The following is a 19,561-nucleotide window of genomic DNA, read 5'->3' on the forward strand; positions in this document are numbered from 1 at the left end:
GAGATGGGATGGAGGGATGAGAAGGTAGGCAGGCTTCAGAGGAACGCTGCCTTTCCTCGTCTGGCTGCGTAGAGTCTCGAGTCTCGTCACCAAACACGCCTCGATCTCCGCGGGCGCGTCCTGGCCCGCCCAGAGCTTGACCCGCCTCCGTCGCCGCCTTCCGCTCCGTTTCGAGTCGGGCGACTGTGGCCCGTGCTCCGTCGAGGACGGGCGTGTCGAGTCGTCGAGTCCGTCGAAGATGGCTTCGTCATCATTACCACCACGAGAGACTACATCATGGCGAACGCAGGGCCCTCGGGATCCTCTTCATCGGCATCCATGGCGAGGGCAAATTTCGAGCTCAACAATGACATGATCGATCTTGACCCGGCAAAGGACGCCATTTTCCACTTTGACAATGACCAGCAGAAGCAGGCGTTAAATGCTGCGCCCTGGAAGAAGGAGTGAGTGTCAGTCCTCATGATAGCACACAAGCTTCCGCTCACCTTCGTTCTCTCGCCCCTGCAGCCCGCACTTCTTCCAGACTGTCCGCATCTCAGCAGTTGCTCTCATCAAGATGGTCATGCATGCTCGCTCGGGCGGCATCTACGAGATCATGGGCCTGATGCAAGGCAAAATCGACATTCCCAACAGGACTCTCTGGGTCATGGATGCCTTTGCGCTCCCTGTGCAGGGAACTGAAACGCGAGTCAACGCTCAGAATGAGGCGTACGAGTACATGGTGGAGTACCTCGAGAGCAGCAAGCAGGTGAGCGGTGAAAGAAGTGACGGCGAGAGGAAGGCCAATGACGACTGAGCCTCATCCTCGTCCACGCAGGTTGGAAGGCTTGAGAATGCCATCGGTTGGTACCATTCGCATCCCGGATACGGATGCTGGCTATCGGGCATCGATGTCAACACGCAAATGACGAATCAGCAATTTCAGGTGAGACAGGGCGAGCTGCTTGTGCGCTTGCGCGAGCTCACATTGCGCATTATCGCCCTCGGCAGGACCCCTTTGTGGCGGTCGTCATCGACCCCAATCGTACCATATCAGCTGGTAGAGTCGACATCGGCGCCTTCAGGACGTACCCCAAGGACTATACACCTCCCAACGCATCCTCCTCCGAGTATCAGTCCATCCCGCTGGATAAGATCGAGGACTTTGTGAGCGAGAGCAGCGCTCAATGCGAAAGACGTCGCCCTGAAGCTGACCTCATTCCCCACTGCGCAGGGAGTGCACGCCAACTCATACTACCCGCTCAAGGTCGAGCACTTCAAGTCTTCGCTCGATGAGAAGCTCTTGGGCATGCTCTGGGAGAAGTATTGGATCGCAACCTTGTCGCAGAGCCCCTTGGTCGTCAATCGCGACTACATGTGAGCTGCGCGCGGATCGTATTTACGGTGATATCCAGGCACTGACTGTCCTTGTCCCTACTGTTCGCACTCGCAGGACTGGCCAGACCAAAGACCTCGCAGAGAAGCTTGCTCAGACACGCCGCTCCGCCCAGGGCAGAAGCATCACCACACAGCCTGTAGGCAAGGGTGGGGGCGGCGGCGGCGGAGGAGGTAACAGCATCGTGCCCGGCAGCAGTTCGGGCGACGACAGAGGAGGGTCTTCCTCCAAGTCCGGCTCGACCTCACAGCCGCCTGCTGTAGCGTCTACGTCGTCGGCTGAAGCGGCTGCGGAGAACGCAGCGAAGATGGCAAATGACGTGCGTAAGCGCGAGGACGAGACACCGCTGAACAAGGTAGTGAGGGACGGGTGAGTAGGCGTTGACGCTAGGCGCCAAGCATATCGACAATGAGCACGAGGGCTGATTGAGTTGGCGCGCTGCACCCTGCCTCCCCTGCACCCTGTTCCCCGCTAGATCCAAACTCTCGACCGAAGCTCAGCATGGTTTGATGACGCAAGTGTGAGTTGTTCTCTGCGATTGCCGTACTTCGCCGACGGTACAGAAGCTGATTGCCCTTACCCTTGCTGCTCGTCGCTCGCACAGCCTGAAGGACATCCTCTTCAATCGCGCGTCGACTGGCGCTCCCCTTCCCTCCTTTTGATAGAGATGGCGAGATATCATGATATGTGTGCCCGCGCTTTGCGAGACGACGCTTTCTCTTCCAGTCGCTCGCTAGCCCGCCCAATCATAGCATCTCAGACACTAGTCGCCGTGGCCTTTTGTTTAACAGTCGAGGCCTTCATCTAGACGGCCCATTCTCTGATGAGAATTGAGCAGCCGCTCTGACCGCCTCCCCTTCTGCGTTCGTTGTCCCATGACCTCACGCTTGACACTCGACGTCGCCGGGCGGTGTAGGAGCAGCGCGGGCCGCCCGCTCTCTCTCCGTTCTTCCTGGAGCTTGCGTCAAATCTTGCTTGCTCCAGCTCCAGCTCCGGCTCGAGGCAGAGAGGATGGGGCGATGGTTGATTGATGATGCGGTGCAGGCCGCGGCGGCCAAGGAGAGGAAATACATGCGCTACTCAGGAGACCTGGCTAATTTTATTGACGACGAGGATGAATGAGCCGTCGTGGCTGCTGTTGTCCCACGCCTTCACGGCAAGCCAAATGAGGCAGTGTGAGATTGGATTTCGTGGCACGCCATCCGGAGAGAGGGGAGCCTTGTTGTCTCGGCAGCGTCGAGTCGAGGCTCGATTGCGGGGAAAGGGCAACGCAAGGCACCAAGGCGCATGAGGACCCTGATCCTGAGCGTACACGCTCCTCAGCAGCAGCCCGCTTTTCCCGAAGATTCGCTGCCAAGGGCCAGAGAGCAAAAGGCGCGCAGACGTTGTAGAGAGCTAGTGGTAGGTGTTGAGTAGCGTTCTCAGGGTCGACGAGATATATTCGGCTTGCTGCCTAGCAATCAGGTACACACGCGCACGCTTCATTCTGTTCCACACCATCGTTCGCCCTCGTTGACATCGACATCGTGACCCACCGCGGACATCCAGCCAAGCAACTAAGCGAGCGAGCAAGCCATTAGGTGGACCCGCTGCCGGCTAGTCTCAGCCCCTCTATATTTGCTCGGACGTCCTTTCCCCTTCTCTACACTTGTTTCATCTCGTCACATCGTCCGCGACAGTACCACAGCTGCTCATGACCGCCCACAGCACCTGGCCTCGCCACCACCGTGGCCCAAGTCTCGACGCCATCGTCGCCTCCTCAGCAAAGCAGGGTGGCTACTCGCCCGCCAGCGAGTCGTCGTCACCAGCCAATCGCAAACCTCGTCGACCGTCGATATCCCTCTTCAGACTGTCCTGCCCCAACTTCGACGCTGATGCCAAGCTAGCCAAGTCTCACAGTCATGGCAGGTCGCGCTCCGTCTCTGGACGTCTCATCGAGGACGGCATCACTCTGCTGCCCTTTCTCGATCGCCCCGAAGAAGTGAGAAACCTCATCTTCGAAACGCCTGCTAATGCAAAGCTCGCCTCACGCCTCGAGCGCTGGGCTGCCAGTCGTGGCCAAGCCGGCCATGACTTCCTGAATACACTCACTACCGTAGACCGTAGCCAGATGGGCGATGATCGGTGGGCGACTACGCTTCGCCACGCTTTGGTCAAGGATGTGCCGGACCTCTGGGCCTCACTCGCCTTAGCCCTCGGAGCTGACGCTCTCACGCCACTGAGCACAGACGGCTCGGTGCAAGACGGCGGCGATGACGGGAGAAGCATGGACGATGGCTCGACTTCTGACCTTTCAACGCCTAGCTCGAGCAGCTTCAACCTGGGCACTACCAAACTAGCTCCACTTACTGCCCTCGCTCCCATACCTGCGCTACGGCCCTCCGCAGTGGGCCAATCCCACCGTCATCAACCCATGATCGATGATGAGCGAGCGGCTCCTGCCTCACCGACCGAGGGCAACCAAGAGCGATGGCGCTCCCTCCGCTTTCATCGACCCATCATCTCCACGGCAGCGCAAGACGACAGCGAAGCTCTCACCCCTCAGCGAAGCCAATACAGCTTTGCTCGCACCTTCGAGGGCCCTACAATGATGAACGCTCGCTCCTCTGGCCGACCAAAGGCGTACAGCATGACGCACTACCTCTCCTCGCGGGAGCTCAACCGCCTCGACGCAGGCAAGGAAGCGGACATCACACCGTACGAAGAGGCGGCCAAGCTTGAGGCCGAAGGAAGCGAAAAGCCGCCTAGCCTCGGTGTGCTCAAAGACGGGAGGACGAGACATCCTTCTGCTGGTACTCCTCAGGACGCTTCAGCCGTGGCTGCTATGCGGGCATCCCTGGGTTTGAGCCCTACGTGCCCGAGTCCAAGTGGCTTGAAGCCGTGCAGCGCTGCTGGTAGCAGCAAGGCAGGCAGCGACATTGAGGACGACAGCAAACAAGAGGGAGACGGCGAACAAGCGCCTACGACCTCCTCCGCCAACCGCTCCGCTCTCGCTGAGCATCCACTGTCGCGAGACCGTGACGACAGGCCAGACGGCGATATGGGTATCGACTTTGGTGATGAGCAGTGCGAGGAGGATCTGCGCAAGTTCGTTGAGCCTGAGAAGCACCAGCACACGCCAACAGCAAGAGGTGCGGCATCTTCCACCTCGCCCAGCATGCGTAGCCCCTTATCACCTCCGTGGTCGCCCAGCCAGAAGCACCAGCAACTGGCCTCCTCGTCCCCGCAATCCCCCCACCTCATCTTCCCTCTCAGCCCACGCGCCTCTCACTCGCGGGGTCAGGCTCTTTCGTCTCTACTCGACACGGCGGCCGCTGATCTGGACGATGTACGCACTCTTCTCGGCCCCACCGCCTGGACTCGCATGTGTGAGCTCCTCACGGGCCTGACGCGCAGCGAAGCCTCTGACGCCAGGCTACTCGAGCGCCTGGCGATGGAGTGCTTTGGCCTCGTGGACCTGGACGAGACGGATGAGCGCAAGAGGAAAGAAGCAGAGGATCGCCTCTGTGAGGATCCCAGTGGGTACAAGGAGAGGTGGGCGGCATTCGAGAAGCTGTTGACGGTACTCAAGGTGCCAAGGGCATCGATTGCGGAGGCTGAGAGGAGGTGCGCGCCTGGGGAGGCGTTGTACGCGTGAGGCGAGGCAATTGTTGCGCTTTGTTCAGCTCTGTCATCTGCCAATACCATTCAGTACACGTGCACAGGTTCGAGTGCCAACGCTACACGAGCGAGCTGTCGTTGCAGTCAGGAGATGCGCACGATCGTCGAGGCGCCGTGTGTTCATCTCTCTCATCTGCACGGCAGGGTCATTGACGTCGCTTGACAGCGAGCCAATGCCCACTGTGGTGCGTCGCCAAGTCGCCTCGTGGTACATGACAGAGTACAAAGCCGGAGCCCATATCTCACTTCGGAATATCTCAAAAGTTCGTTGAGTGGCTCCGCTCCACTCGCTCAAAATGGCTCGGCCTTGCTTGCGTGCATGCCGTATCGCACTCGCAGTATCGTCGATGTTGGTCTACTCTACTCTATAGCGGGAGGGCGACGAGAAGAAATGCGGTTTGTGCGTGACGTCACGCAGCAGCGCGAAGAATTGCGCAGACCCTGGAGCGGACTTGCAGAGGAGCGGGCGGGCGTGAACGACCGGACCGAAGAACGAACGCAGCCAGATGCAGCATCGCCTGGCTCGACAGAAAGAATTTGTGCGAGAGGGTGCGAGGAGCATTAGGGGGCGACGATGGCGAGGCAGGATGTCGTCGTTGGGTCGTTGAGGTGCATCGCCATCATGCTGTTGTTGACCGGGAACTAGGGGCTGGGCTCGAAAGAAAGATCCCTCAGGATGTCGGGCGTGTGAGGTATAAATGTCTTGCGAGCTTGTCGTCGCCGGCCCATTCCTCCTTTCTCTTCATCATATACCACTTGTCTCGTGCCTCATGTGAGTAGCAGCTGTTGCTCTCAACGTCACCGGTGTCTGCCATATTCCCAGCCCTTGAATTCCCTCCATCGTGGACGTGGGCGTGGGCGTGGGCAGGGGAGAGGGCGAGGGCGCAGACGTGGACCCGATCTTCTCGCCCTGCCTTGCTTTGCTGCAGGACGGCAAGATGAAGAATGGGGCGGGACCACGAGCTGAGCAGCCCTCGCAGCCACGCTGGCTGGCTGGCTGGCTGGCTGAGAGAAATCCGGTCACGAAGAGGCGGCACAGCGACGAGGCGGCGGACCACGACAAGGTGGAGACAGCAGCCACTGACCCCTCGACCCGCCTCCTGCTTTTTCTGCGTCTTCTCTTCCTTTCTTCCTCCAGAACCCACACACCACACACTACTCTAGCAAACATGTCCACCGTCCTCGACTCGCTCAAGCAGTACACCACCGTCGTCGCCGACTCGGGCGCCTTCGAGCAGCTCAAGCAGTACAAGCCCCAGGATGCCACCACTGTGAGCAGCGGCAGCAGCGGCGAGATCGACGATAGCGAGTGTATGCGAATGATGAAGACTGACGGGAACATCATACTTCAATCTTTGACCCGCTTTACAGAACCCCTCGCTGATCCTGGCCGCCATCAAGGAGCCGTCATACGCTAAGCTCGTTGACGTTGCCGTCGAGTATGCCAAGAAGCAGGGTGGTGACAAGGAACAGCAGGTCTCCGTCGCCTCGGACCAGCTCCTCGTCCAATTCGGCAAGGAGATCCTCAACATTGTCCCTGGCCGTGTCTCGACTGAGGTCGACGCCCGTCTCTCGTTCGACTCTGAGGCTACCAAGGCCAAGGCTCGTTCCATCATTGCCATGTACAAGGAGATTGGCATCGAGAAGGAGCGCATCCTCATCAAGATTGCCTCGACCTTCCAGGGTATCCAGGCTGCACGTGACCTCGAGAAGGAGGGCATCCACTGCAACCTCACCCTCCTCTTCGGTTTCTGCCAAGCCGTTGCCTGCGCAGAGGCTGGTGTCACCCTCATCTCGCCCTTCGTCGGCCGTATCCTGGACTGGTTCAAGCAGAACAAGCCCGACGGCAACTACGACGGCGCCAACGACCCCGGAGTTCAGTCGGTGCAGAAGATCTACAACTACTACAAGCAGCACGGCTACAAGACCATCGTCATGGGTGCCTCGTTCCGTACCACCGACGAGATCAAGAACCTCGCTGGTTGCGACTTCCTGACCATCTCGCCCGGCCTCCTCGAGAAGCTCCAGAACGAGCAGGGCAGCCTCGAGCGCAAGCTCACCCCCGAGTCGGCCAAGTCCGCCGACAAGATGGACAAGGTCTCGTTCGTCGACGACCAGGCCGAGTTCCAGTGGCAGCTCCTCCAGGACCAGATGGCCTTCGACAAGCTCCACCAGGGCATCTACAAGTTCGCCGAGGACGCCGAGACGATGAAGGGCCTCATCGCCAAGAAGCTCTAAACAGTAAAAACAGCAGCAGCAGCAGCAGCCAACACACATGTGATTGTACACTTTTGATCAGATGCAGTGCAGGGATCGGCGCGAGGCGCGGCATCCGCAATGACTCGAATCTTATGACCATTACCAGACACCAGGAGGCGAGGCAGACCGCGTGACACATGACGAAGGCAGTGAGAGGCCCGGGAAGTGAGATAGTCGTAGCAAGATGCTTTATTACGGGGTACCCTCGCCAGCTGCTGCTGCGTCCGCCACCGAAGCCTCCCCGTGCTTAGTGCAGACGTAGAGGTAGTAGTCGAGGCCATTGCCATCATTGACGGGCAAGACTTCAATCTTCCACTCGGCTCTCTCGAGGAAGGGCATGCGCAGAGGCCTGCTCATCCAGGTCATGTATAGAAAGCGACCGCCTGGACGAAGGAGACTGGGTGAAGAGGGCGGCGAGAAAGCCGTCAGCGGTGCTCATCTCTCGAGACTTCTGCACCCTCCCTCTCGCGCACTCACTGCAGCACGGCATCGATTTCCCTCCTCGCGTTCTCCCTGACCCGTTCACTAGGATCCCACACGCTTCCCTTCTCAGCCACCAGAGCATCCAGAGTCCCCTTGTCCAGCACAACGTCCCAGCTCGCAGCTCCCCCCAGCTCTCCGTCCTTTTCGATCATCTCTCGTATGTCCATCTCGACCCAGTTGATCTCAGGATGCTTGCCCCGCATCTGTTCGATTACGGTGGAAGAGAAATCGAGCGAGGTGACTTGATGAAAGCCCAGAGAGTAGAGTGCAGGAGTGATGGTGGAGTTGCCGCAGCCTAGCTCCAGAACACGAGCGCTCTTGTCTCCTATGTGGGGGAGAAGATGAGACTCGAGCTCTGGCCAGCTCTTGAACCAGTCGTACGTCATTTGAGCACCCTAGCGGGAGATGGTGAGCGAGATGTCAGCGCTAGATAAACAGCTTCTACCGGTCCTCTTGTAGGCTGGCTCACCTCCTGGGCGTACCGCGAGTCCCAGTATTCCCTCGTCTGTAGGTCATCTAGAGTCGTAACGTCCATGCTGAAGGAGCAGGCAGTTGTGACGATGAGGAGTGAAGTGATCCCGAAGAGGCGACGACACCTCCTGCGTGTATGTAAACTGTCCTACGTGTAGAGACCTCTACGCTCCGGAATGATCCAGTCCAGCCAGCCCCAGCCTAGCAGAGGAGATGTGAAGCAAAGACAGACGAGAGCCAGCTCGTCCCTGCCAAGCAGAGTGGTCGTACGGCCCGGCTTCTCTTCTGGCAAGCGAAGATGGAGTGAGTGTCGCCGAGTCCCCAAGGAGGATGTCGTGTATCCTGACAAATGGCAAGGGAGAGGAAGAAAGAGGTGCAAGAGGCCCGGCAACGGGCTTTCGGCGCACTACAATGACAATGGGCTAAGAGAGTCGGAATATAGTGGCCGGAGCAGACGGCGGATTGCGTTTCTGCAACGACCGGTAATCGACGTTTGGCCACCAATATTCCAGGGCAGGCGCGTCAAAGGGGTAATGCGGCTGCGGAGGAAAGTCAAGAACTGCAAAATCTCCTCGACGACGGAGAAAGGGCGTCCAAAGAGGCGGAAGCAGCAGGCGGCTTGCCGGCGGCAAAGGGTCGAGAGTAGCCAGCTACGAGAGCTGTTCGCCTCCACCCGCATTGCCCTCCTCACCACCCACTCTCGTTCCCCGAGCATCGGAACACCATGGCAGACACTGCGCCGCCAGCTAAGCATAACCGCTTTGACGACGAGGCCAAGAATTGGTGCGTGGGCGTCTGAGGCAGCGGTACCATTTGATCCGTGCGGCGGCTGGCTGACCAACACGTCTCGTACGACAGGGATGTTTGTGCCGTGACACCAATCTACCGCCCACAATAGCAGGGTCCGAGGCCGCTGACCCACTTGCTCTCGCTCGCCCGCTCGCACGCAGTCCAATCCGACAACAGTGCAATCCTCCCGCCTCTTCTTCGAGGCTATCCAGTCGCGCTTCCCCTCCCTCGCCCAGGGTCAAGAGAAGAGCAAGCGGGCACTCGAGATAGGATGTGGTACAGGGCTACTGAGCATGCATCTTGCTCCTCTGCTGGGAGAGTATGTGGCCTTTGACCCTTCGCAGGGGATGATCGACGTTCTCAAGACGAAGATCAAGGACATGCCGCAGGTCAAGCCCGTCGCTGAGTTGCTCGAGGATCCGGAAACGCCGCATCTGAGTGGGAAGCCTGTGGACTACGCCTTTTCGCATCTGACGTTGCATCATATTGTGAGTTCTGCTGCGACCGCGACCAAGCGCTGCGCTGTGCTGTCCTCTCACACTCGTGCTCCTCATCCTCGCAGCCGGACATGTTTGCCTCAATCCAATGCCTAGCTGCTACCCTAGCCCCGGGCGGGCACATCGTCTTGTCCGACTTCGAGGCCAGCTCGACGAGCGAGGACTTTCACCCGAAGCACAAGCATCACGATGTGGAGCGACACGGCGTCGTAGGTTCAGAGATCGAGGGCATGCTGCAGAAGGCTGGTTTCAAGAACGTGAAGGTGGAGCACAGCTTCGACCTGCCTAAGAAGAAGGAGGATGGGAGTGAGGGGAATTTCCCATTCTTGATTGCTACGGGAACAAAGTAGAGAGCGCCCTTAGCCAAATGAGAGTTGCTGTCATTGCCACGCTGCGGTGCGACGAAGTTGTGAGAGAGCTCACCGCCTCCAAGGCCGCGGAGTCGTTGGAATGCGGGGGTGGAGTCGGCGGGCTGAGAGTGGGTGTGACGCCCACGGCTGAGACCAACACTTGCCTCTTGACCCGACTGGCTGAGCCCCTGAAATGGACCTTGAACCCGCCCGTCCATCCATCCTTTCCTCCTCGACTTCAACACTGTCACTGCCGGTCGGCCGACAGAGCATCTTTGCTATCAATTCTCGAAGCATGCCAAGCGCTTGACCAGCATACATCCAACGTCGCAATTGCGCCTCCTTATCACCACTTCTCCCACCCTTTTGCTGCCGCTCGAGCCGGCGCGTCTCTTTCTCTCGTGCCATCATGGCCGACAATGCTGCGAACCCTGACCCTCCCCCGAGTCGTCCTCGGTGAGTAGTTGAAAAGAAGCAAGAGGTGGTGGCTGCAGCTATGAATCTCGATCGCTCGCTCGCTCACTACGATACCATGCCCCGCCCTCCTAATCCGCCTCGCCCCAAATTGGTCACCTTTCACCTCCCGCCGCCTAACGATGAATACGACGCCGACACCGACACTGACACTGATGCTTCTCGCGATGATGTAAACCACGCCATCCATCTCCCTGCGTCCTCTTCTGCCTCATCATCTACGGCCGATTTCTCCCCGCACTACTCGTCCTTCCCCTTCAAACACCCAACAACCCCACTCCTACATCGCCACCTCTCCCTTAATCTGCACCTTCCCGCTTCACCCTTTGCTTCTTCGCCTCTCGCTCGCCATGCTCCCTTCGCCGGCGCTGCAATTGCATCTGCCTCTTCGGCTCACCTCTTTGACGACAGCCGCAATCTCCTCGACGCTGTGGCTGCGACATCGGCAGAAGGGATCAGGAGGGCTTCGAAGCGATTGTCTTGGGCGAATCAAGAGCATTCTACAGCTTACGATGACGAGGATGATAGCTCGCCGCAGAGGTCAACGTCCGGCGATGGCCCGCCTCAGGAGCCTCAATCTGCTAATGGCGTGAGGGTGTGGTACGGTAGCTATACGAGGTGCGTGCGCGAGGGGTATCAGTAAGCCAAGAGCCGCGCTGAGTATTCTGCTCTCATCGCTCCTTGCTCGCAGCATCGACTGGGTGCACGACGACATCAAGGAGCATTCACGCATACGTCGCCTGCGCAACATCAAGGGCCTGCGCGGCCTCGTCATCAATGCGTGGGACCGCCTCCAAGGCTGGATCATCGTCCTCATCGCCGGCGTGATTACCGCGCTCATCGCAGGTGCAATCGTTGAGTCAGAGGCAGTCTTGTTCGATCTCAAGGATGGATACTGCTCCAAGGACTGGAAGCTGGCCAAGCGCTTCTGCTGCCCTTATGGCGGCGATCAAGACTGGGATCGCGATGGTTTCGTGACGCGGGGCAATGGCTTCCTTGCTGGCTGGGCAGCCCCTGTTGCTGGCTCTCCGCGCTGGTCGACCCTCAAAGCTGGCATAGAGAGCGAGAATTGCCCCGGCTGGAGAGAATGGAGCGAAGTCTTGAGTCCAGAGGGCAAAGACTATTGGTGGGCAGATTATGCCGTCTACATCCTCGTGGCCATCCTCTGGGCCTCCCTCGCCTCGATCATGACCATCTACCTCACTTCATCGGAGCTGTTCCTCTCCCGCAAAGACGTGCCTTCGGCCAAGAGCAGCCAAGTCTCTGACTCGGGAGATGCGAATGAACGGACACCGCTCATCGACCCTGGTGCTGCAGCGTCTTCGTCTAACGGGAAGCGATACGGCACGCCTTCAGTTACGCGCAACGCGAATCAGGTACGAGCTCAAGCTGCTAACGCTCCGAGGAAGATCCTCTACTTTGGCAGTGGGAGTGGTATCTCAGAGATCAAGGTGGGCAGACAGCGGGGAGAAGAAGCCGTAGGCCGCGCGTACTGACAGTCTCTGTTGCACCTGGTGCTCTCGCGCAGGTCGTCCTCTCCGGCTTCGTCATCCGTGGCTACCTAGGGTACCGCACCCTCTTTACCAAGTCAGTCGGCCTCGCCCTATCCGTGGCTTCCGGCCTCTCCCTAGGCAAGGAAGGCCCCTTTGTACACATCGCCTCGTGCGTAGGCAACATCGTGTGTCGACTCTTCCCCAAGTACGAGCACAACGAGTCCAAGCGCCGCGAGATCCTCTCTTGCGCCTGTGCTGCGGGCGTAGCTGTAGCTTTCGGGGCACCAGTGGGTGGGGTCCTCTTTTCGCTCGAGGAAGTCTCATACTACTTCAGCGCTAAGGTCATGTTCCGCAGCTTCTTCTGTGCTATGATTGCTGCTGCCGGACTGCGTTTCATTGACCCCTTCGGGACGGGTAAGATCGTCCTCTTCCAAGTCTCGTACGACAAGGATTGGGCGTTCCATGAACTACCCTTCTTCGTCATCATTGGCGCCTTTGGTGGCATCTACGGCGCTCTGTTCACTCGTCTCAACCTCATGTGGAGCAAGGAAGTGCGAGCAAAGACGTGGATGGCAAGACATCCCTTGTGGGAAGTGATCGCCGTCACGCTGGTCACGGTAGCCATCTCCTTTTTGAATGGCTACACGCGCATGGGTGGGCCAGAGCTGATCACGGATCTGTTCAGCGAGTGTCACGAGCACCAGAGCTTGGACGGGCTGTGCATCAAGGGGCCTGGTCAAATCGGGCCGCTCATTAGCTCTGTGGCCTGGACGATGATTGCCAAGGTAAGTGCGCGAGGCAGCGGGTTGCCGAGGACACATAATCTGATTGCGTCCCTCACGCCGCGTCGCAGGGCGTCCTCACCATCGTCACCTTCGGCATTAAGCTACCCGCAGGCATCTTCATCCCTTCGCTCGCCGTCGGAGCGTGCTTTGGCCGCATCATCGGACTCCTCGTCCAATACGTCCAGTGGACTCGACCCGAGCTCAGCTTCTTCGCATGGTGCTCTGACTCGTCTGATGGCGCCTGCATCGTGCCGGGCATCTACGCCATGGTGGGCGCGGCTGCTACACTGAGCGGCGTGACAAGGACGACGATCAGTCTGGCAGTCATCATGTTCGAGCTGACGGGGACGTTGACATACAGTGGGTGCAGGGTCGAGAGCGGCAGGAAGCGTTATAAGGGGCGTGGCTCTGACATTCCCCTCTTCTCGCACGACGCCCGTAGGCATCCCAGTCATGATCGCAATCCTAGTCGCCAAGACCCTCGCTGATGCTCTCGAGCCTAAAGGCATCTACGACCTGGTAATCGAGCTGTCGGGACTGCCGTACCTCGACCCGAAAGCTGCCTATACCTGGCGGGGCGTCACGATACGCGACGTTATGGAGAGCGATGTGGAGCGTCTCGTGCTAGAGGAAGACGTCACGATCGCTCAGCTTCGACGCAAGATTGACAACCTCCCTCTCGGCGACGGGCAGGCTGATGGAGGATTTCCCATCGTGATGGGAAAGGGCAAGACCGTGCGTATGGTAGGGTACATTGCGGCGCCTGAGCTCGAGTATGGCCTGAACGAGCTGGTGCGGGTCAGGCCGGACATGGATGAGAACACGGCCATTTGCACGTTCAGCTACCTGCCGCAGGTGAATGAGGCGCTGCGAGCCGCAGACGTTGATGAAGAGGAGTCCATCGTACGCGACTCAGTCTTCCTCTCTACGACGGATCCTCAAGACCTGAGCCGATACGTGGACAAGGCACCCATCACTGTCAACATCTCCTCCCCTCTCGAGCTCTGCCACAGCCTCTTTGTCCGGCTGGGCGTGCGATACCTCGTTGTGGTGGACGCGAGCGGTAAGCTCAAGGGAGTCATTTCCAAGAAGCGCTGGTTGGCCTTTGTCGAGCATGGGATTGTCAGCAATGACGGCGAGGGGCATTGATGATCGGCATCGGCGAAGGGCGGGCCGAAAAGCGATTGCGGCAGCTCAAATGAAGCGAGGTGTGACCCGTCGATTACATTGCGAGCGAGCGGAAGATACGCCACGACTAGCGACATTATGACCCGGCTCTCATCATCCGCAGACATGACGCACGGATCAATAAGGTACGAAGAGCTGCTTTCTCTCTAATGACACCTCGTTCCTAATTACAATGGGGCTTAACTCTGTAATTACCCACCTGTGCTCGGCTAGGCGCGGGGCTGAACGATTGGCTGCAAATGCGCGGCTGCCTGCTGGACCTCCAAAACATCAGACGAGAAAGACTTCGCCGACCATGGTATAAGCGTGCCCCGTTCTTGCATTTCTTTCCTCTCCCACCTCCTCTGCCCCTACGATACGACTCACCTGTTTCGACGCGTCCTTCCTGGTGAAGCACGTTGAGCGGCTTTTGCGCCTTCCTCGCCTACTACAGAAGCTGTACATCCCCTCCTGCCTCTGCCGCCCCGTCACGTTTACAAACGCTAGGGCTACCCGTAATTGAATACGCTACCCAAGGTGAGCGACCGCGGGCTTCCCGCAAATGCCGTTCGCATCGCTCACGTCCCGCTCGCTCCTCACCTCGCTCCTCACCTTGCCGCTGCATCGGCCCACACCCTCAACCCACTCGCCCACCGTCTTGCTCCCACGCACCCTTTCCCCCCAAATCCCCTTGGCCTGCCGCTGCGTCACTTGGCCTGGATGTGCAGGTCACTTTCTCGTATCCCACCTTGCCCTTCAAGATGCTCAACATCAAGCTTCTCACCAGCTGTGTGCCTCTCGGCCTCCTGCTCGCAAGCGCGACTATGGTGCAATCCTCGGACTTGCGTCTTATTCGTCTGGTCCGCCGCAGCTCTTCGGTCGGCCTGGCCCACAAGCAAGCGCTCGACAATCACAAGCGCATGGCCACTGCAGCAGACATGGTCATTCCCGCCGTTTCTGCACCTGCAATTGAGCGTGGCTACGAAGTCGAAGTGGCTCGCTCCTCCGTCAGTCCTGGTTCGGACAACAGCAAGGGAGACGGCGGTAACACTGGTCACTGGAAGCGGACGCAAGGAGGTACGGTCGAGCATGGCTCCTCGAATGAAGCAGCCAGGTACGTCAATCCTGCTCGAGACCTCGACAGCGACGTCAGCCATAGCAGGCGCACTCAAGGCGGAGGCGAAGTCGTCACTGGGCCTCCTCTTTCTATCAATGGGAAGCGCACACAAGGTGGCGTTGAGGTAGAGTCTGGTCCTGCTACTATGCACAACGACGAGGGCACCACTATCGGCGGCTTCACAGCCCGCGAGCCCATCGACGGTGGGGACAAGCGTACCACCCCTACGACCTTTATCAACCCTGGCGCTCCCGTACCTGGCCTGCCCATCGACGGAGGTCACAAGCGCACAGCCTTGGGCTTCATTTGGCCTGGCCTGCCTATCGATGGGGGGCACAAGCGCACGACAGACGCTATGGCCATCATTGGCGGCAAGGCCCCTGCTCATGATCATAAATCTGTTCACAACGAGCGCTTCGAGGACAGTACCCCTCGCTCTGGAGGGACAGTAGAGCGCGACGTCATCAGCTCCTTCGAGCGCCTCGTAAAGCGCGGCATGCTTCCCCTCGGTGACGGCTCTTACTTCGCCTCGCACGGCCGTGTCACCTGGTACGCGGGCCACTCGATGGACGCCCCAGCCTGCGGCGGGGCTAGGCCTAGCGAGAATGACTACGTCGCTGCGGTGCCGAAGATGCTGGCGTCCAAGTGCGGCCACCATTTGCTGATCCTTCACAACGGAAAGACGGTCAAGGCCAAGATTGTCGACTGGTGCCAAGACTGCGAGGATCACCACCTCGATGTTAGCCCCAGCACGTTCAAAGCGCTGGCGCCGCTCGATGTGGGGGATATCAAGGATGTGCATTACCGCGTGCTCGCCAAGAGCGGGCACTAGGCGCGTCACGACCGATTCGACTTCCCACTCCATCCCAAACCAACCCACTTGTCCTTCTCGCCTCCTCCTCGTGCACTTCGTGGCTGTACAGCCGCGGCTGCTCACCTCGAGGCTGGCTCCTCGAGCGAAGGTGGCCCTCTTGTCTCTTTGCTACTTTACCCATCGCTTCGACCTCGACCACTTTGCGTTTGCCCGCGAGCCTTGAGTGGTCGTCGCTCCACCCCCTTGAATCTCGGCGAGCGGTAGCATAGCTCGATACGCGCCGGCTCCGCGGCAACCCTAGAGATCTGCGTAGTGGTGTTGTTGCTGCCTCGTTGTTGCTTACCCCTTCGTTGCTTCTCACCCCTTACGCTTCGCTCCTTTAAACCGGAAAAGCTGTTTGTCTCTCTTCGTGTGCAGTCCACGAGCGCGATGCGATGTGAGGATGGCGGCAGCCCTGCTATGACCTTGCTCAAAACTCATCTGTTCGCTCTCAGACCATACGCGTCTGCGCAGCGCCAGGCGTGGAGCCCGAATTTGCAGCAGCGCTCGCAGCTCTCAATGCCGCAGGGGCAGGAGGGGGAGCCTCTCCGCTCCATCTACGCTTGACTAGGTCAGAGAGCATCCTGCCTTCCGGGCGATGGGCTGCGTTGCGGCCATCGTTCTCCCACAGAATGTAGGCGAGGACGCCGGTCGAGATGCCCAAGAGGGGGTCGGAGATGCTGCGATGGACGATGAGACAAGGGTGAGCGACTGACCTCATTCCGAGTGGTGAGCATCGTGCACGCCTGCTCACCGTCCTACGAGGTATCGAGGCATCTTTGACGAGATTTTCAGCGTGACCGTGGCCTTCCAACAACGACTGCAGCTCTGAGTGAATGCGTGCGTGAGGGCATGCGTTGAAGCTGGTTTGTGCTTGACTGGAAGCTCGACTCGCCGCTCGTTGCCCCGCTCGCGGCCGTTCGGACTGGCGGCCATCCCGGCGGCTAACGTGTTGCCACGTGGTCCGTCGAGCCGGCTGACGAAGCTGATGCGCGCTTGGCTTTCTCCGGCTTGGGCCGACAGTCGTCTATTGTTAAGCAAGAGGCAGCCGCGAGAGCCTGAGACGGCACCAAGCAGCCTGACAGCCGCCACCAGAGCTTCAGCCCAGGCCCCCTCCTGATTACCCCGCGCCTTTCAACTCATAGCTTTTAGCCTTTCTCGCCATCACTACCATCTCGATCGCCACCGCCACCTTGAACACCGTCCTCCTAAACATGTCGCTCATGAACTCAGCATCATCATCACTCCGCAGGGCAACGGCCGTCGCTGGCCCTTCGTCCTTGGCTCGACGTGCTTTGTCGACCTCTGCTCCTCGCGCCCTGGCCACACCAGCTGGAGACTTGTCGTCATCACAGCCAGCATCGTCGAAGCCCCAGCACATGAAGGAATTCAAGATTTACAGGTGGAACCCGGATCTCCCAACAGAGAAGTAAGTGGGATGCACGCCACAGTGAAGCATTCACACTTTCGATACAAGGGGTGCTGACCTCCTCCCTCCTCCCCTCTCCTACGCGTAGGCCGCAAATGCAGTCGTACACTCTCGATCTCAATCAGACTGGACCCATGGTTCTTGACGCTCTCATCAAGATTAAGAACGAAATGGACCCGACGCTCACATTCCGTCGCTCGTGCCGTGAGGGCATCTGCGGCTCGTGCGCCATGAACATTGATGGTGTCAACACCTTGGCTTGCCTCTGCCGTATCGAGCGCGCCGGCGGCGACTCCAAGATCTACCCCTTGCCGCACATGTACATCGTCAAGGACTTGGTTCCGGACCTCACGCAGTTCTACAAGCAGTACCGCTCCATCGAGCCCTTCCTCAAGTCAGACAATACTCCCAAGGAGGGCGAGCACCTTCAGTCACCCGAGGAGCGTCGCAGGCTGGACGGTCTCTACGAGTGCATTCTCTGCGCCTGCTGCTCGACTTCGTGCCCCTCGTACTGGTGGAACCAGGACGAGTACCTCGGCCCCGCCGTCTTGATGCAGGCATACCGATGGATGGCAGACTCGCGCGACACGCACGGTGAAGAGCGAAGGCAGAAGCTGGAGAACTCCTTCAGTCTCTACCGATGCCACACCATCTTCAACTGCTCCAAGACATGCCCCAAGGGTCTCAACCCGGCAAAGGCTATTGCCGCAATCAAGAGGGACATGGCCTTTGGTCCGCCCAAGAGCGACTCCCAGAGGCAGGTCATTGCCGACAACTAAGGGCACGCATCGTTTTCTCTTTCTTGTTTCGTCACGCTCGATGCTATGCGCGCCGCGCACACGGTAATATCACGATTTTGACTTCACTGCACGCTACCTGACTCATCTTGACTCCCCATCGTCGTCGTCGTCGTCGTCGTGCACGCCGTCGCCCATCGCCTTGATGAAGTCTAGCATAGCCCACTGTGGGCCAAAGGCAGCTTGGCTCTCGTACCACCAATTGACGGCTATGCAGACTCGTTCGGTGCGATCATCAGCCTGCTGCGACACGTGGTGATACCAGCTGCGTGCGTGCGTGTGGGGGACGCGGTCCATGTCAGCTTCACTCCTGGTATCGCAGTGTCACACCCACTCACCCCGCAGGTAAGAACAACATCTCCCCTTCAGAGACCTCGATGCTCAGCGGCTTCAATCCCTTGGCATATCGCCTGTTGGGCCTGTTCCTCGCCGCATCAGGCGGTAATGTTGGGTCGATGGGGATCCATGGCGTGGCCGGAGTACCTTCTTCCGGTGTAGCGCTGAGGTTGTGCGGCAGGTCAGCAGAGTGCCGATGTACGTCAAAGGGGCGCCTTGGATCCTCGCAAAGGAAGTGAGCCTCGAAAGGTGGGAAGACGGTGAACGTCTTACGGCCCCGTACGGTGAAGAAGAGGTTCTCGTAATGGTCGCTGCGAGAGACAAGCCCGCGCCCAGAGTCAGCGAATCCCTTCCTCTAGCTACAAAACTGGAAGCGGGGCAACGCACCGATGCATGCTACTCTGACTTTTCGATCCTCCCAGCCAAACGTTGACCGCTTCCGGTTTTGACCCGATTGCCTCACTCGCCCAAGAGATATCGCTGCGGCCCTCCGAGTCGAGCAGGTCTTGCAGCAAGGGGCTGAGGTCGCCAGCTCCTGTCGATGAGTCTGTCAGATTGGAGTCTTGAGATTGGAGATAGTAGACGGGCGAGGGGTCGTGTGATGACGATGGCTGTGAGGATTGGGTTGTGACCTTGCTCATGAGCTCGGCAAAGGTCCTGAAAGCAATGAAGGAGAGATCAGTCATCAGCCTTGCTCTCTGACCTTTCTTGTCTGCCATCCCTCACATCTCAGCCTCAGCAGGCAGAGCAAATACTGTCTTCTCCTGGCCACCTGGCCCAGCCAGCGGCTTCAAATCATCGGCCCGCCCGTCAGGCGTAACCGACACCTTGACCTTCTTGTTGCCCATCTTTGCCACGAGGTAGCCAGGCTCCTTCCATTGCTGAAGAGCTTTGCGATCCTGCAGGGCGCCTCGGATGAGAAGCGGGCTCGGGCATGCTAGCTTCTGTGCGAAGGAAAGCGGTGTGATGGATGAGGCAGGGACCTCTGGTGGGTGATATGGCAAGGTCGGCGCCGATGACGAGAAGCCGCCATCCTCGTGGGCCTCGACTGGCAAACCGAGGAGCTCCCTCGCCGAGATGGCTAGCTGAAGGGCTGCTGCATCGACTTGATCTTGAGATGGCATGGCCGAGCCTTCTTCTCCTTGCCGGCTCTTGACGGGTGGGTGAAGAAGACGGCGGCGACCTTCTCCCGCCGCGTCAAGGCAAATTTGTGACGGCCCGCCAAT

The 19,561-nt window shown here is 59.0% G+C and overlaps 10 protein-coding genes across 10 annotated transcripts; 7 read left to right on the forward strand and 3 right to left on the reverse strand.

Moving 5' to 3' along the window:
- The first annotated feature begins 245 nt into the window (after positions 1 to 245).
- On the forward strand, positions 246 to 2,440 carry BDZ90DRAFT_236956 (Mov34-domain-containing protein). Its single transcript, XM_025507310.1, has 8 exons — positions 246 to 443; positions 508 to 748; positions 818 to 925; positions 991 to 1,146; positions 1,214 to 1,356; positions 1,433 to 1,744; positions 1,851 to 1,895; positions 1,980 to 2,440. Exons 1-8 carry the CDS (start codon positions 277 to 279, stop codon positions 2,035 to 2,037), a joined length of 1,230 nt encoding a protein of 409 aa, XP_025364150.1. The 5' UTR covers positions 246 to 276; the 3' UTR covers positions 2,038 to 2,440.
- Positions 2,441 to 3,068: 628 nt separating this feature from the next.
- Positions 3,069 to 5,600, forward strand: BDZ90DRAFT_225859 (hypothetical protein; the record flags this gene model as incomplete). Its single annotated transcript, XM_025504682.1, has 4 exons — positions 3,069 to 4,981; positions 5,080 to 5,149; positions 5,202 to 5,220; positions 5,407 to 5,600. 4 exons carry the CDS (start codon positions 3,069 to 3,071, stop codon positions 5,598 to 5,600), a joined length of 2,196 nt encoding a protein of 731 aa, XP_025364151.1.
- A 604-nt stretch (positions 5,601 to 6,204) lies between these two features.
- Positions 6,205 to 7,273, forward strand: BDZ90DRAFT_216602 (transaldolase; the record flags this gene model as incomplete). The annotated part of the gene is made up of 2 exons (XM_025504280.1): positions 6,205 to 6,306; positions 6,407 to 7,273. 2 exons carry the CDS (start codon positions 6,205 to 6,207, stop codon positions 7,271 to 7,273), a joined length of 969 nt encoding a protein of 322 aa, XP_025364152.1.
- Positions 7,274 to 7,486: 213 nt separating this feature from the next.
- Positions 7,487 to 8,790, reverse strand: BDZ90DRAFT_249271 (S-adenosyl-L-methionine-dependent methyltransferase; the record flags this gene model as incomplete). The annotated part of the gene is made up of 3 exons (XM_025507651.1): positions 8,247 to 8,790; positions 7,772 to 8,172; positions 7,487 to 7,691 (listed from the first exon to the last, which is right to left on the reverse strand). Exons 1-3 carry the CDS (start codon positions 8,310 to 8,312, stop codon positions 7,487 to 7,489), a joined length of 672 nt encoding a protein of 223 aa, XP_025364153.1. The 5' UTR covers positions 8,313 to 8,790.
- Positions 8,791 to 8,953: 163 nt separating this feature from the next.
- Positions 8,954 to 9,888, forward strand: BDZ90DRAFT_277811 (S-adenosyl-L-methionine-dependent methyltransferase). The gene is made up of 4 exons (XM_025509038.1): positions 8,954 to 9,031; positions 9,107 to 9,119; positions 9,199 to 9,525; positions 9,600 to 9,888. Exons 1-4 carry the CDS (start codon positions 8,973 to 8,975, stop codon positions 9,882 to 9,884), a joined length of 684 nt encoding a protein of 227 aa, XP_025364154.1. The 5' UTR covers positions 8,954 to 8,972; the 3' UTR covers positions 9,885 to 9,888.
- Positions 9,889 to 10,058: 170 nt separating this feature from the next.
- Positions 10,059 to 14,022, forward strand: BDZ90DRAFT_230412 (hypothetical protein). The gene is made up of 6 exons (XM_025505458.1): positions 10,059 to 10,340; positions 10,770 to 10,976; positions 11,050 to 11,809; positions 11,887 to 12,636; positions 12,705 to 12,996; positions 13,079 to 14,022. Exons 1-6 carry the CDS (start codon positions 10,294 to 10,296, stop codon positions 13,783 to 13,785), a joined length of 2,763 nt encoding a protein of 920 aa, XP_025364155.1. The 5' UTR covers positions 10,059 to 10,293; the 3' UTR covers positions 13,786 to 14,022.
- Positions 14,023 to 15,416: 1,394 nt separating this feature from the next.
- Positions 15,417 to 15,752, forward strand: BDZ90DRAFT_217329 (hypothetical protein; the record flags this gene model as incomplete). The annotated part of the gene is made up of 1 exon (XM_025504313.1): positions 15,417 to 15,752. One exon carries the CDS (start codon positions 15,417 to 15,419, stop codon positions 15,750 to 15,752), a length of 336 nt encoding a protein of 111 aa, XP_025364156.1.
- A 472-nt stretch (positions 15,753 to 16,224) lies between these two features.
- On the reverse strand, positions 16,225 to 16,550 carry BDZ90DRAFT_258460 (hypothetical protein; the record flags this gene model as incomplete). Its single annotated transcript, XM_025508074.1, has 2 exons — positions 16,225 to 16,453; positions 16,528 to 16,550. The coding sequence occupies 2 exons, from the start codon at positions 16,548 to 16,550 to the stop codon at positions 16,225 to 16,227; spliced, it is 252 nt and encodes an 83-aa protein (XP_025364157.1).
- Positions 16,551 to 16,945: 395 nt separating this feature from the next.
- BDZ90DRAFT_230414 (succinate dehydrogenase iron-sulfur protein mitochondrial precursor) lies at positions 16,946 to 18,203 on the forward strand. The gene is made up of 2 exons (XM_025505459.1): positions 16,946 to 17,202; positions 17,291 to 18,203. The coding sequence occupies exons 1-2, from the start codon at positions 16,988 to 16,990 to the stop codon at positions 17,979 to 17,981; spliced, it is 906 nt and encodes a 301-aa protein (XP_025364158.1). The 5' UTR covers positions 16,946 to 16,987; the 3' UTR covers positions 17,982 to 18,203.
- On the reverse strand, positions 18,034 to 19,550 carry BDZ90DRAFT_277816 (Clavaminate synthase-like protein). The gene is made up of 4 exons (XM_025509039.1): positions 19,062 to 19,550; positions 18,723 to 18,992; positions 18,338 to 18,646; positions 18,034 to 18,264 (listed from the first exon to the last, which is right to left on the reverse strand). Exons 1-4 carry the CDS (start codon positions 19,457 to 19,459, stop codon positions 18,084 to 18,086), a joined length of 1,158 nt encoding a protein of 385 aa, XP_025364159.1. The 5' UTR covers positions 19,460 to 19,550; the 3' UTR covers positions 18,034 to 18,083.
- Positions 19,551 to 19,561: the final 11 nt, after the last annotated feature.

This window comes from Jaminaea rosea (assembly GCF_003144245.1).
Source record: "Jaminaea rosea strain MCA 5214 unplaced genomic scaffold BDZ90scaffold_2, whole genome shotgun sequence".
NCBI lineage: Eukaryota > Fungi > Basidiomycota > Exobasidiomycetes > Microstromatales > Jaminaea > Jaminaea rosea.